The sequence below is a fragment of the Osmerus mordax genome, chromosome 24, assembly GCF_038355195.1.
Source record: "Osmerus mordax isolate fOsmMor3 chromosome 24, fOsmMor3.pri, whole genome shotgun sequence".
NCBI classification, from domain to species: domain Eukaryota; kingdom Metazoa; phylum Chordata; class Actinopteri; order Osmeriformes; family Osmeridae; genus Osmerus; species Osmerus mordax.
Genome location: NC_090073.1, coordinates 2,007,057 through 2,025,090, shown reverse-complemented (window position 1 = coordinate 2,025,090; position 18,034 = coordinate 2,007,057). Strand labels below are relative to the sequence as shown.

Sequence of the window (18,034 nt, the reverse complement as noted above, 5' to 3'; positions counted from 1 at the left end):
CTCAAATAAAGACTCGGATGCATAAACAATGCAACATAATTATGAAGGACATATAAATATAAATATTTTCACACAAAATATATTCTTATATATAACAAATATAAATCACTCTGTGTGCCCGTTTCAGCCCCATGTGGTCTTCACTACATTCCCTGGACATTATACGTTCAGTATATTCTCCACCCAGGTGGCTCAGGAAAGACTAACCCTCCTATTGAACAGATAGAGCTTGGTGCTGGGATGTGGGGTCAATTCAAATGGCTGACTGAACAGATTTCCAAACGGTTGAAATATGGAACCTCTACTATCCCATGTCCTTTGTCATCTGCTCATCTCCTACATGTCCACAGCTGTCAATCCGTGACAGAGGTCTTAAACGTGTCTGAGTCGGCGCTTTTTGGCCTATGTACAGTGGCGGGTCCGCAGTGTGTCCACATGGAGGCTTAAGTCACCTAAAGCGTGGTCTCGCCGCTCACTTCCCTGTGTCTATGCTCCGTGTCCGTGTCCTCGTAGTCCGACTCCACCTGGATCTTGACCTGGGGCACGGGGCAGGGCATCCCTCGGCCCATGGGCATGGCTGGGGATGACGGGCAGGAGATCTTCAGATGCAGGGTGATGCTGGGGAGTGGCAAGGTCCAGTTATGACACGCACCCAGCCAAGTACACAGAGAGAGGGGGGAGTGGGAGTGTGGAGGAGAGATGGGAGGGAAGGGGGGGAGAGGGGGGGACAGGAGGGAGGGGAAGGGGGGGTGGGCGCTGAGACCAACCTCCCTCGGCGCGGGAGGTCAGCAAGACGCGTTGAGAAGTGAATTCAAGGGCGGGTGGGGGTTAGACAACGATGACGTCAATGGAGCTGTCAGCTTTTTTGGGGGGATGGATGCCCGTGTCTGCTCAGATGAAGGTACACCTTGGGAGGGAAGGGAGGAGGCAGGCAGCTGATTCGGAGGAAGGAACCTTGCCAAATGCAGAGGCAGAGCATTGGAAGACGACGCTCTCTTCAATGGAGTCTGATTCCAGACCATGCCTCATTCACAGCAATGCAGACAAGAGATTGTATACGAAACAACGACAGCAGGCCAAGCCACATGAAAGGGGATGAAGAAGGCAATACGCATGGATGTTTAGTGCTACATACAGACTCAAGCAAGGAGATCCATATACAGTAGCAAGGGTTCACATGCAAGCAGAGAATGACATCCAAACAAACGGAGAAGTAAACATGTATGTTTGTGCGTGACACCCTTAGATAGACAGGGGGAAAAAGAAACAACCAAAATGCTACTTGTAGCAGTAGCCTGGGGCAAATACAGTAGGACATAAGCATCTCACACACGGCTGACATCGACTGACTACAGATAGTTGATGAACTTTTATTTATCTAATAGAAACACACATCTAAAAACATTGAAACCAAGCCAGTATTTTCATAATACAGACATGATCATATTTAATTTCTTTGGGAAAAAAAGTTTGCTCTAGCAGTTTCTAAGAAAGACAGTATCATACTGGAAAACATGAGTAGAGTTCTGGTAGTTGTTGAGTAGTTCAGTGACTTTGTAATGTGTGTACATAGAAACATTTCACACATCACATACTGTAGGAATACTAGCAGCAAATGGGGTCCCTTAACAACTAATAAAATACTTCTGCTTTGCTTTAAAGTGCATGGGGAGGACTGGCGAATCTCTCCGAGAGACTTCTGTATTTTTGTGTTTGTGCATGTATTTACGTGACTGTGTGTACGTGTAGAAGTCGCATAAGGCTTCTGCATGCTACTGTAGAAACATTTTGTGGGGATATTTGTGCGTACTTTAGTGTGTATGTACAGTCTGCGAATGTGACTTGTGTGTGTGTGCATGTGAGAGTGTGACACCTGTGTGTATATGTGTGTGTCTTTTGTGTCTTTGTGTGTGTGTGTACTGTGTACATGGCTGGGTGGAATATCAGGGGTGGTATCTGCCTGGCTCGCAGTGGGCTGCCCACTGGGAGGGGGTGTCTGGGGGCTGGACGAGGTCTCTGTAGGGGATGTGGAGTTTGAGCACACAGTACCTGCGATCCAGGTCAGACTCGGAGCTGGGGGAACAGTTGGAGTAAGGATGGTACTTCTCCTGCACGCGCACATGCACAAACACGCGGCGCACACACACACATTCACACAGACACACAGGTTACACGAGGCACCAAAAATAACACAATTGATTAGGAATAAAACCGCCAGTGGATGGCAGCAAAACACTAAAGGTTTGTCACCTCGTCGTCGCTGTCGTCCACTCGGGACTTCTTCAGGTCTTTGGGCTTCTTCCTGTTATCGTCCTTCTTCTTCTTCTTCTCCTTCCCAGGCAGCACGTCATCCACCCAGGCCAGATCGTGCTGAGAGAACATTATGTCCAGCATCTTACGGACCAACAGCAGACCAAGGATCTGAGACAGAGAGAGAGAGAGAGAGAGAGAGAGAGAGAGAGAGAGAGAGAGAGAGAGGGGGGGGGGGGGGGGAGGGGGGAGAGAGAGAAACGGACAGAGAAGCAGAAAGGGAGATGGGGGGAGTGGGAGGAAGGAGTGAGAGGACAAAAAGGGAGAGAGAGAAGGAGAGAGAGGGAGAGAGAGAAACGGAAAGAGAAAAAGAGGGAGAGAGGGGGGAGAGAAGGAGATAGGGGAGAGAGAGGGAGAAAGAGAAGGACAGAGGGGGAGAGAGAAAGAGAAACGGAAAGAGGAACCGAGGGAGAGGGGGGAGAAAGAGAAGGAGAAAGAGAGAGCGGGAGAGAGAGACAGAAAGAGGGAGTGAGAAAAAGATGAGACCGAGAAATTGTTCGTTAAGCCAAGGAATCATAAAATCACAAGACCGGCAAACAAAGTTGCTGAAGTGAAAGGCCACCAACCATGATAGGGAAGATGATGGCTAGAAAGGTAGACTTGAGAACCCAGAGCACAGCCAGACAGACAATCTGGACCATGGTGAAGAGGTGAACCTTCCTCAGAGGAACGTGGCGCAGGTAGGGGAAGTCTGGCTGGTGTTTTGAAGGCATCATGCACAGCTTGATCCTATCCCAGAACTGAGAAGGTCAGATCCATCAATCAGCGAATGAACTGACTGAGCGATCAATCAATCATCAAACCAACCAACCAATCAATCATCTAAACAATGAATAGGCTTTTAAATGTCGAACTGTGGCAGTGCTAAACACGGTCAGATATGGTATGAAACGAACATGAAAAGATACAATCTATGGAAGCAAATTGTGACTTCAACAGAGTACCCGCCTTCAAGGAAGTTAACGCTTGTCAATGGAGAGACTGTAGACCCTCTGTACAAATGAAATGTACGAGGGTCTGGTTAGGACCAGGCTAGTACTTTGTGGGCAGACCACGAAAACAAAAAACCAATGTCCTCTCTGTTTTCTCTTTGATTATGGCATAAAATGTGCAGTCTTGAAGAAGAAAGTGCAAATAGAATGATTGATTACTAATTTTATTTATGAGTCCAATAATGCAGCCACATTCTTAAAATGAAAAAGCATATCTGCAAATGCATTTTAATTTTCAAATTTTACATTTCAAATTGAATTTTGGTATCTATTTGCTGGGGCATATTTTGAAAATTAAATATCAAACATCTATTTATTTTTCATTTTAATTAAGTGAAAGATTGAGCACTCTTGAAGAAGAAAATCAAAATGCAAATAGGATGATTGATTACTCATTTCATTTATGAGTCAGATAATGCTGCCACATTCTTAAAATGAAAAATTATTTCTGCAAATGCACTTTAAATTAAATTTTGGTCACGATTTGCTTCCATAACGATCAGCCTGCCTCCATTCTTTAAACATGTATCCCCAGCCTGGTACTGAATGATTACACACTCATCTGCATTTGTAATGTGAGGATCCCCTCTGTGGTCTGACAGGGGTGGCAATCTCTCCCCAGTCTGCTGCCTGACATTTCCTGTGACTGGTACAGAGAGGCTCAGATGCTCCTCCAAACAACCTCCAGACGGATTCTCAAACTGTGTGCGAACGCTACTTGAATACTCATTCTTCCAACTCTCTCTTGTTTCAGAGGAATTTGACCGTCAGATTTTGAGGCTTGGCGTCCGTACTGGATAAATCCCACCCAAACTGCCTTTCGAAAAAGCTGTGTAATGGCTGCGCTCAGCGAATGACTTGTAGGATTGCATGAGGAACACGGGTGCCACTTTCAGACCGACTGTCTTTGTTTTGGTCCGTGACCTACCTGGATGCCGCTGAGAGAAGCCACGCCCATGTAAAGGAAGACACCGTAGAGCACTGGCATCGGTATGTACTGCGGACACAGAAAGAACTCACAGCTCGCTCCCATAGAACTGTACACAGCCAACTCCAAGGCGTTCATTGAACACCAGGAGCGTTCATTTGACTTGTTCAGTGTGTAAATAGGTTCACTCTCACAAGATGGACCAGAGAGCACTTTATTGCTAAATGAACACTTGAAGTCGTCTGTGTGTTTTATGCACTGCCTGCTGCTGAGGAGCAGAGCTCACCTGCAGAATGGGAGCCAGGAAGATGGAGACTCCAGTGAGGATGAAGACCAGTATTCCTGTCAGCCTTTGTTCTCTGTGGGACCAACAACCAGAGAATCAGTCAGATGACTGCATGATGTTGTGTCACATACAGTATGACTCAAAACAGCACGAGTCAGGTTGAAAAAATAATGATATGTTCACCAAGCAGAGGCTTTCATCCAAAGCTGACGTATTGGAGGGATCTTACCTGGGATTTTAACCACTGGGTTGCAGATAAACACTCTATGCACTGAGCTCTACCTATCCCCTGAACCCCAACTTCATCCAGTTCTTCCTTACCGAACTCCCAGGAACTGGGGCTGCTCCCCAGGGGCGCTGGACTCACTCTCCATCTTCAGAGAGTCGATGTGGGCGATGGAGATGACGGTGGCGGCCACGTACCACGGCAGGCCCATGAAGGAGCAGGCGGCCATCAGGACCCCCACCCAGAACAGGTCCAGATGGTACCCACAGCCCTTCTGTTAGCCCGGGAAGGAACACAACACAACCTGAACCCCCATAGTTGGTTGGGATGGTGTCTGAACTCGACACATTTCAAATACGATAGAAAGGTCTAGCCTGATTGCCTGGCCTGCCATCCTCAGGGAGCTCGAAAAAAAAAAAGGTTTCGTCGTGTTTCCGTCAACGATATACCTTCAGTTTGTTATCCTTGCGGTTGACGATGACGGCGCTGATCTGCTGATCCATGAAGATGAGGATGGTGACGAGCAGAGCAGGGACGGCGCTGGCCAAATACACCCACCAGGGGTTCTTCCCGAACGGCAGAACTATCCAACCGCGGTCTGGACGAGTGGGCTGAGGAAAACAAAACCGTGTTGGCTTACACCATTTACAACAGGGCTCTCCAACCCTGCTCCTGGAGAGCTACATTGCTATGGCTTGACACTATCTAGGGACAGGGTTGGACCCCTGAGCATAGGATGCATATAGCTTTGAATGAACAGTGATCTCCCTACATACCAGAGAAACAGAGCCAACTGTCTTACCTTAAACTCAGTGGGTACGATAAGCTTGGGAGTCTCGAGTCCTATCAACATGTCCAGACCCACAAAGGTCATAATGGACATGAAGATGGAGAAGTCACTAATGAGCTTCCTCAGCTGGGAACAGGAGGTGCCAAGAAGAACAAGACAAAACAATTCATGTCAGAAACACATGTATTGTCCCGAAAACCGTAGAAAGTAAAAGAAGACCTATTTTGATACGCACATTTTGAATTCCTTGAAAATCTAAACTGTGCTTTGATAGGTTTTCCGGTTTACAAGAATAATCCGCTCTTTTTGATTTCTGTCTGTGTCTATTTCTCCTCATGAAAACCAGATGCGGGTGGAGGGTATTGGCAGGGGACACTCCAGCAACATGAACATTGTGGCTTCCAGAGAGCATGAAGGACTCCCGTCCAAACTAAAGAGCAGTGAGGCAACAAAGCTGAGGACTGTCAGACTGAAAGCTTAGCACAGAAACACCGACACCGGTTGAGGAAAAATGTCCATACACAAGTTTCGATTAAACATATATTCCTCCCCTTGCTTTTGTTTGTTAATATAGTTATCTGACATATGCGACATGCAACACATGATTCGAGTGCGGACTGTAAACATTCAATGGAAGAATCAAACTGCAACACTGCTGCCTACATTTCCCATAAACCCCTCAGTCTGCCTGCCTCACCTTGGTGGGGAAGTAGCGGCTGAACTTGAACTTCTTCAGGGAGACGGTCATGGAGTAGGTACCGAAGAAGAGGATGAAGGACATGAGGGCCAGGTCTGGGACGTACTTGCAGGTCTTCCCCACCAGAGAACCTCCATACTTCACGCACTCCTTCTTACTCAGCTGGCTCCAGTCCAGAGCTGTTACATTCAACTGGGAGGAGATATTGGGAAGGGATGGAGGAAGGGAGGGTAGGAGGAGGAGGGAAGCAGGGAGGCAGAGTTTTAGAGGTAGAAAAGGTCAATGTGGGAGAACATGGTTGGCACGGTGTGAGGTTTTGGGATGAAAGGGAGAGAAGATAAAAGCAAATAGAAAAGAAACGAGACACAACAGGAAACCAACCGGCTGTAAACACACTGTTGTCTGTCCTTTGACGCGGCATAAGGACGTTTTATCATGGAGCTTTGAATTCGAGAACGAATGTTGTTTATTCAAGGGAACGGTAATGTTCCCTCGAAGTTCAATGTCGTCAGACTGCATGTTTTAATCAAAGGCTCCAAAAATGGTTTCGAAAATAGAATACGAACTCTTCTTACCCCAAAGAGAGCAGAACTGTTATCTGGCACTGGAACTAAATCATTGAAGTTCAGAGACGCCACTGTTCAGGAGAGGAGAACAACACAGGAAGGGAATAGATGAGATATTGAGGACAGAGGAGGAGAACAAGTTGAGGGTAGAGACAGGGACAAGAGACACAAACGGTGTAATAAGAATCCAGCATTGCCGACTGAAAGAAAAATGAGGCTCATGCATACAATGCAAGTGTTACTCACTCAGATTAGACAGCCGCCAAATTGTGTGGACGTAGCAAACAGACAAACACGGAAAAACAAATGAGTTACAGTACTCAATGTTTCAAAAAGTGTCACTTGTCAATGTTGTTAGCAATATAATTGCGTTAAGCAATTGTTGAAATGAAAAATAGAAAAATGTATAATAATGTGACTAAATATCTCTTGTCAAGTCAACCATTGGATATTTAATCTTTTAAATGGCTCCCTCCATAAACCAATCCCCTTCTAAAGTCAGTGTGCTTTGTGAGGGTTAGGATGGACTCACTGGGGTCTGGGGCCAGACACTCGCACTTGTAAGCGGTGACGTAGTCGGGTTTGAAGTCAGTGTTGATAGGGTAGTACTTGAAGGAGCCCACCATCTTCTTGATGGCGTCGGAGATGAAGATGAAGGAGATGAGGCTGGAGAAGCCCTCCTCGGTGAAGCGGGTGATGTACTTGATGATGTAGCTGGCGTCTGTGGCCACCAGCAGGAAACACTGGAGGCAGGAGTGGATCCCGATCCACAGCCTCAGCTCCATATAGTCTATATTGTTACTCCTGCGGGGGGGGGGGGAGACGGGGGCAGACCGGGGGAGATAGGGGAGGCAAGGGGGAGGCAGAGGGGAGACAGGGAGACGGAGGGGAGACAGGGGACACACAGAGAGGCGGCAGGGAGGTAGGAGGAGACAGAGAGAGGGGGGAGTCAGGAAGGAGGCAGGGAGAGGGAGGGAGCAGGGATGCGGGGGAAGGTAGGTAGAGGCAGGGAGAGAAGGTGGGAGAGGCAGGGAGACAGGGAGGAGGCAGGGGGACGCAGGGAGAGGGAAGGAGAGACGGGGAGAAGTCGAAGCAGGGGACACAGAGGAGAGGGGAAGACACGGAGGAGAGAGGAGGGAGACAGTGGGGAGAAAAGGGGAAGAATCATATTCCCTTCATTGTACACTGCAGACATAAGTAGTTGTGTGCGACTGTTTGGGCGGCGTGACAGCGTGTTGTTGAGCCGGGGTTGAACTCACTTGCTGAATTCGAAGAGGAGTTTCTCAAAGATGAGGATGGGGCCTGTGGAGCTAAGGATGATGAGAGGTTGGCCCCCAAACAGACAGAAAACTGTCCCTGCCAGAGCTGTCCCCAGGAAACTCTCCATCACACCCTGAGAGTAAAAAGAGACAGACAAGGGTGGAGGAAAACAGTGACAGAGTGAGAGACAGAGAGAGAGAGAGAGAGAGAGAGAGAGAGAGAGAGAGAGAGAGAGAGAGAAAGAGAAAGAGAAGGAGAGAGGGAAGGGAGTAAAGGAAAAAAAGAAGAAGTGAATGTGTGTCTGTGCGTGCATGAGTGTGTGTGTGTGTGTGTGGTTGGGGGGGGGGGGCTACGACTCTGACAAGTGTCTCGCCATGCCATATCTTAAATTAGACGGCACTGTGTGAATCATCGTTTCGGGCTGTAGCACTTATCTTAAAAGGATTGTGCTTGACCTGGCCTTGATAAATCTGTTAGCGTTGCCGCAATGTGGGGTACCTGGTAGTTGTCAGTGGCGTCTCCAAGCAGCCCACCGAAAGTGATGGCGTTAGTGATGCATCCCAGATAGATGAAGAGCACTGCTGAGATGGACTGGATGTGGAAGCCATCGCAGAAATCACTGAGCACCCAAGGCAGCTTTCTCTTAATGTCCAGGTACAGACCCCCACAGAATCTGTGGCACACACGCACACGCACATACCGTATACACACACAGCTCTACATTTCGGAATACTTAGCAGCCTGCAAGATTTGGTGTAATCTACCCAGTTAGCCTAGCCCTCGTCATGCAGGCCTCTGGTCTGCCTACCTCCCTGTGAAGGCCAGCTCCTCTCCTAACTCGTGTGGAGCTGGCATCTCCTCATCTTCACTGAGGCCTCCACCCCCTCCAGCTGTACCATTCATCTGGCCCAGCTCGTTCACGGAGAACACTGACTTCCTGCACACGACACAGGGGAAGGGGGAAGCTCATGGGATGAAACATTGAGAAACGTGGTCTGTGTGAAGACTGGAGGGACGGGGTTGCATCTTGTGGTTTCCGCTCTCGGAAGTGTTCTGACCTTTTGTCAGCTGAGGGTACTTTTTTCGGAGGCTCGATACGGATTTTGGGATCCCACTCTCCAGGAGGCAGGACGATGACCTCATCCAGGAACTCGTCGATACCTGCGATGAGGTCCTCTCTGTCTCTGGCCTTGTACGCTACATCACTGAAGAGCTGGAGAGAGAGAGGGCAAGAGAGAGAGAGAGGAAAATAAATCAGCATTGTTGTGCCACATTACTGCTATGTCTCATCTCTTATGCAGGGCCCCATATTCTAATTAGGTGAAAATCCATGGAGCTTTGTTGACTTCATGACCCCAGCTGAACAAAACAAAGTGTCAATCAATGAATGCCGCTCTGGAACTCTTGTGGGTCAAGCAGATTTCAAAGAAGAAACATAAAGGTGATCCTAATTGCCCTTTACTAGGACATGATCCAATCTTGAGCGTTCCCGTTTAAACCTATAAAGGCTATGCCTGGCTGCAGGCCAACCAGGAAGCACGTGTCATGGCAATGATAGTTATTTTCCCAGTCAAGATGTGGCTCCCAGCAACACTGGAGACACAAGGCCAGACACTTACATCATCCACCATCAGGGTCGCTATGGCCCGGCCAATCTCGTTATAGGACTTGGCTTTCCCCTGGGGGCCCAGGAGGATAAACAGGAATCTGTGTAGTCGGAAAGAGAATCAGCTAGACAATGAGAACAGGAGATAGGGTTATCTGGACTAGAATGGGTACAGGAAATAGAGTTGTTGGACCAGAAGGGGTACAAAATATAGAAGTTATCTGGATGAAACATTGGTACAGGATATCGAGTTATCTGGACTAGAACGGGTACAGGAACTTGAGTGATCTGGACTGGAATGAAAGCAGGAACACAAAGGCAGGAGATAGGAGAGGGGTGTCCGGCAGTCATCACCTGGTGGGGACAGGGACCTCTGTTAATCCCCCCAGAGTTGTAGCTTGGGCCAGGCGAACGAAGGCCACAAACGGTTTATCGAGGAAGTCCACCTCCCCCACCAGCACGTTGGACGCCTCGGCATCTCTAGGGATCTTTTTCATGAACTTATTCTTCAGCTGAAGGAAGTAGTAGATGGAGAGAGACACATGAAACAGGATACACATCCAGGATGGATCTCATACTGAGAACGAACGGTGGGAAAGTCCTTGTTTGGAAAATCCCCACGATTTGAAATCTTAATCTTAATCTAATAATTCATCTGTTTCCGTGTTATTGTTTCCTATCAATCCCCTCAGGGTTTTATGTTTATTGCTGTGTCTGACAGGCAAGCAGCATTACCCTTCACCTCCCTTGCACCCTAGGTGATTCCTGAACAACAACACGCCTTTAATCATTCCAATCAGGACCGTTTTAGTTTAATACAAAATATAAATAACCTTTGTGTATACATTTCACTAATCTGAGCTAGTCGAAGCTGACGGAATGCAAATATGACTGCAATGTTCTCACCCAATAGCAGTGAGCCTAATCCTGCCACCAGGACAGTGTTGATGACTCCATGTGAGATGGAGGCACATGGAGAGGACGATGAGATGCACGTTTCCCCGATGCTAGGTCAATACTGACCCAGACTGAGGCTGGCTCGTGCCCTGTCAGTCAGCTGGCAATGGCCCACTGGCACATGTTACCCAGTGTGGTCTAAGCATGCATAAAGATACAGCTCAGAGCATGGCATGCCAGTGACTCAGCTTATCAACCAGGGTGCAGTTGACTGGGACCATCACCCACATCTAGAAGTATTTATCACACAACACGGTAACTATTTACTAACATGCGTACGCTAACATCTTGGGTTAGACCTGTATGTGTTACTCAAAGCTGAGCGGATTTTGTTTTGTTAGTCTAACCTGTCATTGGGGTTCTAGAGTAATCTTGGAAACAAAGCAGATTCCCAACACACCCTGGAGATCTCTCTGGGCTTCTGGCCTGACATCAGAAGATGAAATTACTATGTAGCTGCATGCTCCCTCGCCTTTCCACTATCACCTGCCGAGAAACTCAATACACGATTAATGAGACAACCATGGCTGGCTTTGACAGCTGGAATGAGAATCAGCTGAAAACCAAACTAAGAAGTGCATTACAGGGATCTGTACAACGTGAAAGACACAAACACTTTTCGCCATTGCAAAAGATAGGGATATGAATTCTTGCATGACAAACACTCAAGTCAATTCAATCAAACAAGCTTTCCAGAAGTCCACTTATTGTTCATGCACCGAAAATGTGTCTACCTTTTGATGCATTTTCATGTAAACAAAGGTCTTATTTGATTGCAGAAAATGTAAACCCTTTCTGTGCATGAGCAACATGATTGAATAGAGCATGCCGAGTTGCAATGTCACGTAATTTGGTCACCTGGTCTGTGCTGGGAGTGTCTGCAATGTCATTCATACTCCTACTTTGGGCATGACCTGAAACGCAACACATCGGCATAATTATATAAATCCCAGAGATGGATTCCCAAGTTAGACAGAAATCAATTGAATACTTCCATTATGGTAAATAAATCGTGTTTATTTCGCATTTTGTCAGGTAAGTTCGAGATGATGTTCTGGAACCTTCTGGACACAGAGACAGAGAGAGGGGCACTCACGCAGGCGACCATAGCTGCCGGACTGCTGCTTCACACGCAGGTCCTCTACAGAACGGTTGTAGCTGGCCCCAGCACCTGGGCCCCCTCTCGGCTGGGGGCCCCGCGCTGCTGGGGGAGGGGAGAAACAAAGTGATGGTGGTGGGGGTGGGGATGGATGGATGGATAGATAGGAAGGGACATTGTCAACAGACTTACACAGCACCATGTGTCCAAGCTCCAATTTGCGGGATGTTTTGGTATGAGATGTGACAAGTTCTCGGACAAGGGTTCGAGTCGAGGAGAGGAGGAGGTTGGAGTTGAGGAGAGGGATACGTTAGGACTGAGAAATGTGCCTAATAGGTTCAAGTTGAGGATAGCTGAGGAAATGAGAGGGTTAGGGTCAGAGGTGATGTTCGTGCTTGACCAGGCGCTGGGCACTCACGCGGGGCAGGTCCGGAGCTGGACTTGCCCAGGTCGGCCAGGGAGCGGTGGATTGGCTTCTTGGTCTGGTGTCTGTGCTTCCTGAGCAACACAAAGCTGATCTTCTCCCTCAGGTCCGGAGACAGCATGCCCTCCTCGATTTGACGCTCGATGATGTCATCTTCACCGAGAAGCACAAGACAGGATCTCACAGCTGCTGGAAGCAGCATATCCTCTCCCACACCAAAGACTGACCAGGCTACACACACACACACACACACACAGCCCCTCCCACACCAAACACTGACCAGGCTACACACACACACACACACACAGCCCCACCCACACCAAACACTGACCAGGCTACACACACACACAGCCCCACCGACACCAAACACTGACCAGGCTACACCCACACACACAGCCCCACCCACACCAAACACTGACCAGGCTACAGACACACACATATCCCCACCCACACCAAACACTGACCAAGCTACAGACACACACATATCCCCATCCACACCAAACACTGACCAGGCTATACACACACATATCCCCACCCACACCAAACACTGACCAAGCTACAGACATACACACGGCCCCACCCACACCAAACACTGACCAAGCTACAGACACACACATATCCCTACCCACACCACTGCATATTAGACACCTCAAACATGACTGGACTGGACTAAATAACTTTGTATAATTTGTCTGCCATTTGTGTCTTATAGGGAGGGGAGTCAGGTGGCTGAGCGGTTAGGGAATCGGGCTAGTAATCAGAATGTTGCCGGTTTGATTCCCGGCCGTGCCAAATGACGTTGTGTCCTTGGGCAAGGCACTTCACCCTACTTGCCTCTGGGGAATGTCCCTGTACTTACTGTAAGTCGCTCTGGATAAGAGCGACTTACAATTAAATGTAAAAAAAAAAAAAGACTAAATGTACTTATAAAATGCCTGACATGTTAACAGGTTTAAACATGATGTTTGTTGATGTGGGCTCGAGCGTGGGTTACAAAGAGGGATTGACAGCGGGGTATCAAGACAGAGGGTTAGACCGAGGGCTAGGGTTAGACAGTGGGCTAGACAGAAGGCTCGGGTTATACATTGGGCTAGACAGAGGGCTCGGGTTATACATTGGGCTAGACAGAGGGCCAGGGTTGTACATTGGGCCAGACAGTGTCTCACCGACTATCTGTGGCAGAGAGTAACCGTCGAGGTCGAGCAGTACGGTGCCAGTCTGCAGGCAGGTCCTCAGCTCAAACAGACTGTGGAGGGACAGGGTGGAGACGTGGGGCTTGCTCCACCTCTCCCCTCCCTCCTCCACCTTCTCCTCAAACTTCACCCACCTGGAGGGACGACCAGAGAGAGACAGTTGGAAGGGGTAGTTTGGGGTCGTAAAGTGGACGTTTGGGGTTAAGAGACAATAAAGGTTTGCATACCCTAGACTCGTAAAGGTGGGTTTCGCTGTGTGTTTCTGCATGGTGTTGTGTAACACTAGAAGCATGGCCTACAGTATTTTACAGGAAGTGATGTCATGCCTAACATGATGTATCCTGACCACAGACAGACCGGGGTCGGACGTTTTGACATGCACTGGTGCCGGTATGTATCTGAGTCTGTCTTGGCCAATCACCTGGCGGACTCCTTCCACTCCAGCTCATCTCCTTCGTGCTGCAGTGTGTCCATCTCGGTGAAGAGTGTGGGCGTGGGCATGTCATCCTCCTCCCCCAGGATGTAGCGCAACCGTTCCGCTGCAGGGGACACTGACATGCACACACACGCAAGAACACACACACGCAAGCACACACACACACAGGCACACACACAGGCACACACACACAGGCACAGACAGGCACACACACAGGCACACACACACACACGAGAACACACAGGCACACACACACACAGGCACAGACAGGCACACGAGAACACACAGGCACACACACACACAGGCACAGACAGGCACACACACAGGCACACACACACAGGTACACACACACACGGGCGCATACACACAGGTACACACATACAAATGCACACACACACAGGCACACACACATACGCACATACAAACGTTTTCATTTCCGTCCATTCAAAGAAAAATTGTGACCCCCCCCCCTCCAAATAAAATTCCCCCCCGCTTACAGTGACTTGTGGACAGTGTGCTTACCTTAGCACCCCAGTGCATCTACCTGAGGTTAGGTATTTATAGAGTGCATGGAGGATTTGGACACTGGAGTATTTAAGTCTTCTCTCCAGTTCTTCTCTCACAGAGAACCTTTCATACCCGCTCAGCTGTACATGAATAGTGTTCATCTAACTAACCTATTTCATGGATGCAACTGTAATTACACGCTGTACTGGAAAAGGGCACGAGGGATCAATGATATTGAATCCCTGTATTGACTTCAACCAGAGAGAGAATTCCTATTTCATTGGCTGTTGACATACTATGCATCAAAATCTAAGTGAAATATTTGTGAATGAGACAGAGATGGGAAGTTCTCTGCCTAGTTTTCAGCCGGATGATCTTTATTGATTCTAATCAACTCTTTAATCGGTTCACATCGCAAAACATCTTCATCAAAGGTATTTGAGGCCACATGCAGCTCTAATGATCAGTGTACAGTGGACAAATGATTTCCACCCACTGCTACACAACTCATATAACACGGTCAATAAACACCAAGAACAGGCAGGAAACAGCTCCGGCAAATGACACAATAATGATCATTATGATCCCTGATCTCTCTTTAACATCTGACTCAGACCCTGAAATAAGACTCCCACTGATGAGCATGCTAAACACATCCACAGCCATAAGACTCTAATGTCTAAAAAACAACTCCGTAGTGTGACTTTGTTTGGTGCTATTAACCTTTCACCTCACATCTCTGTTCTGAGATGTGTTGCTTCAGTGTCTTTTTATCGTATCTACAACATACAAGGAGTCCAATTCAGTGTGTGTGTGTGTATGTGTGTGTGTGTGTGTGTGTGTATCCATGCACTTGTGGTGGCTTGTCGTGTGAAGTGTGTTGTGTGGCCTTTTTCCGTCCGCATTTGTAGTGTGTGCGTCAGTGTGTGCGGCGTCTCACTTGTCCTGTTAATGTCGTGGTGGACGTTGATGTCGTGGGGGTCCACCAGCCCCTCCTCCATGTCGACCTCTCTGTATCGGTCGTCATCGGGCTCGTGGTGTCTGTGGTGCTCGTAGCGTCGATCCAGGTCTCCAGCTTCGCGGCTCGACGTGGAGCGTCTTCGTCTGCGCTTGCGTCTGTAGCCGCGCGGCACCGGCACGCCGATGTAAATGGACTGATGGTCTGTGGGCGACAAACAGCGGTTTTCTACTCGGAGAGTTGATTTATAATAGTCTTGAAAACTGCTTTTTCTTGTCAAGAAAGTTGAGTTTGATTGAAAGACTTTCCCATGATATCAGAATCTTATCACGTCATTCATTTAACGTGTCATTCAACAGGAAATGCATTCGTATTAAATCACTGTCACAAATTACGACTGAATGACTGTTGAAAGTTGTCTGTTGTTGATGAATATCACAGTCTCAATGAATAATGTCATGAATGACTGAAAAAACGAATCATAATAAATATCATAAAGTATCATGCATTTATGTGAACATAATTAGCATATTCTAGAGATGAACGTCATATGGTGTCATATTTCTCAGTCTTCTTGGTTCGTATGTCGTTATTGATGAGTAATTATAGGGTGAACCCAGGATAATAGCTATCTCCAGCTAAACATTAAATTAGCTCACTGCTACATGTAAGTATGTTAATATTCATACAGTACATACTGTTAGGTCTTGAATCTGTCAATTTAATTGACACAACATTTTTGGGGGAAGAGTGATCAACATATTTAACTAAATGAGCTGGAGAGCGAGCCAATTACAGATATATGAGACCTGGATCCAACATGAATTACTCAGTCATGAACACTGGGAGATCAATGCTGGCATACATCCCTGACAAAAGGGTTTTCTCATGAAATACAGTCCTCATTAAACTTTACAGAACCAGCACACACATACACCCCTCCTATACTGTACACACGCATACACACAAACACACGTAAACACACAGACGTACACGTGCATAAACACACAATCTTTGTTACATTTGCGAATCAAGATCACAATGAATATCATATATTCCTCAGCACCATCCCATATTGACATAAATAATCAATTAAACAGATATGAATAGAATGCCACATTACAGCAACGAAGGTAATGAAAATGTGCATTGACTACGTTTGATGTGAGCATACAGTATAACCTAGGACTCACCCTCCTCCTCCTCGTATCGAAGGTGAGAGACCCCCACCCCTCGGTCTCCCATCCGGTCAGGATCCATCCTCACAGCGGGAAACAAGGACAGAGTTGATCATCTTGTACGTGCATAGGCCTAAATTGACATGTGTTAGGGTAAAATCATTTGGGTGTGCAATTGACTAATTGCAAACAAATTGTGTGTGTACGTGTGGCAGTGTGTGTGTGTTATGGTGTGTTATTGCGTGCGTGAGTTGGTGTGTGTGGGTGTAATGTGTCGGTAGTTAGTCGGGTCATTGAGACAGAACTGGGCTCTTTACTGAGAGCAGGTCCTGTTCAGTGACCTACATGTGTGACTGAGGCCATGACAGATCAATGAGGAAATAATTAAAAGTGAGGACAACTCAATGGAAACATGCAGGATTAGAATAGACGAGAGGGAATCTCTGTGATCGTGATGCTCATAAATCCCACCAAAAGACAAGCATGCATGGTGACCAGTATGGTGATAATGCTGACAAGCATGGTGACCGGTATGGTGACCGGTATGGTGACGGGTATGGTGACGGGTATGGTGACCGGTATGGTGACGGGTATGGTGACGGGTATGGTGACCGGTATGGTGACGGGTATGGTGACCGGTATGGTGACCGGTATGGTGACGGGTATGGTGACCGGTATGGTGACGGGTATGGTGACCGGTATGGTGACGGGTATGGTGACCGGTATGGTGACCGGTATGGTGACGGGTATGGTGACCGGTATGGTGACGGGTATGGTGACCGGTATGGTGACCGGTATGGTGACGGGTATGGTGACCGGTATGGTGACGGGTATGGTGACCGGTATGGTGACCGGTATGGTGACGGGTATGGTGACCGGTATGGTAACCAGTATGGTGACCATTATAGTGACCAGTATGGTGACCATTATGGTGACCAGTATGGTGTTGTTCCCCACTGGGAGATAACAGATGCCAGCACAAACTGGGAGCCTCACACAAACGTCATCTGTCTTAGACAAACTGATATTTTCATTGCAGCTAGCTTTTTCTATCAAAATAAAAAATTCACCAAATATCGTCTTGCAATTTTCATTTGAGAAAACCTTTTTGCAGAATGGTCTAGTGAAAGAACTATCTAGCTACCTACTATAACCAAGAACTGTTCTATAACAAAGAACTTCACTAACAGCCCCACAAACCACCCATGGCTATGATGTCATCCCTACTAGAGTGGGCTTGAGGTAACGAGTCACCGAGAGACAGAGAGGAGAGCTGGTTGAGGCCATGCTGAGCTTGCTGGAGCTCTGGCAATATTTTCAGGGCTGGTTGTTGCCTGGCCTGTGGTGGTGCTGTTGTCAGGGCTGTGGTGGTGTTGTCAGGGCTGTGGTAGTGTTTTCAAGTATGTGGTGATTATCTCAGGGCTGTGGTGTTGTCAGGGCTGTGGTGGGGTTGTTATCAAGGCAATAGTTAGGTTGTCAGGGTTGTGGTGGTGCTGTTGTCAGGGCTATGGATATGTTGTCAGGTTTGTGGTGGTGGTGTTGTCAGGGCTTTGGGGGTGTTGTCAGGGCTGTGGTTATGTTGTCAGGCCTGTGGTAGTGTTGTCAGGGCTGTGGTGATGTT

The 18,034-nt window shown here is 47.7% G+C and overlaps 1 protein-coding gene across 1 annotated transcript; it reads right to left on the bottom strand.

Annotated features, from left to right (window-relative positions):
* Positions 1-452: 452 nt before the first annotated feature.
* Positions 453-13,823, bottom strand: slc4a5a (solute carrier family 4 member 5a). The gene is made up of 23 exons (XM_067228347.1): positions 13,756-13,823; positions 13,308-13,468; positions 12,136-12,294; positions 11,715-11,822; positions 11,477-11,532; positions 10,016-10,173; positions 9,675-9,762; positions 9,114-9,268; positions 8,864-8,992; positions 8,554-8,728; positions 8,055-8,188; positions 7,328-7,596; positions 6,805-6,839; positions 6,230-6,421; positions 5,545-5,658; positions 5,192-5,353; positions 4,838-5,016; positions 4,517-4,589; positions 4,231-4,299; positions 2,877-3,050; positions 2,251-2,421; positions 2,050-2,108; positions 453-618 (listed from the first exon to the last, which is right to left on the bottom strand). Exons 1-23 carry the CDS (start codon positions 13,806-13,808, stop codon positions 453-455), a joined length of 3,039 nt encoding a protein of 1,012 aa, XP_067084448.1. The 5' UTR covers positions 13,809-13,823.
* Between the last annotated feature and the right edge of the window lie 4,211 nt (positions 13,824-18,034).

What these genes read in the sequence shown, in the direction of transcription:
- slc4a5a (XM_067228347.1), bottom strand. Translation starts at nt 13,808, where the DNA reads ATGGACACACTGCAGCACGAAGGAGATGAGCTGGAGTGGAAGGAGTCC. An exon ending in CGACCCTGATGGTGGATGAT is followed by an intron (nt 9,269 to 9,674) that starts GTAAGTGTCTGG and finishes CTCTCTCTCCAG; the next exon opens with CTCTTCAGTGATGTAGCGTA. An exon ending in GCCGCTACTTCCCCACCAAG is followed by an intron (nt 5,659 to 6,229) that starts GTGAGGCAGGCA and finishes TCCTGTTCCCAG; the next exon opens with CTGAGGAAGCTCATTAGTGA.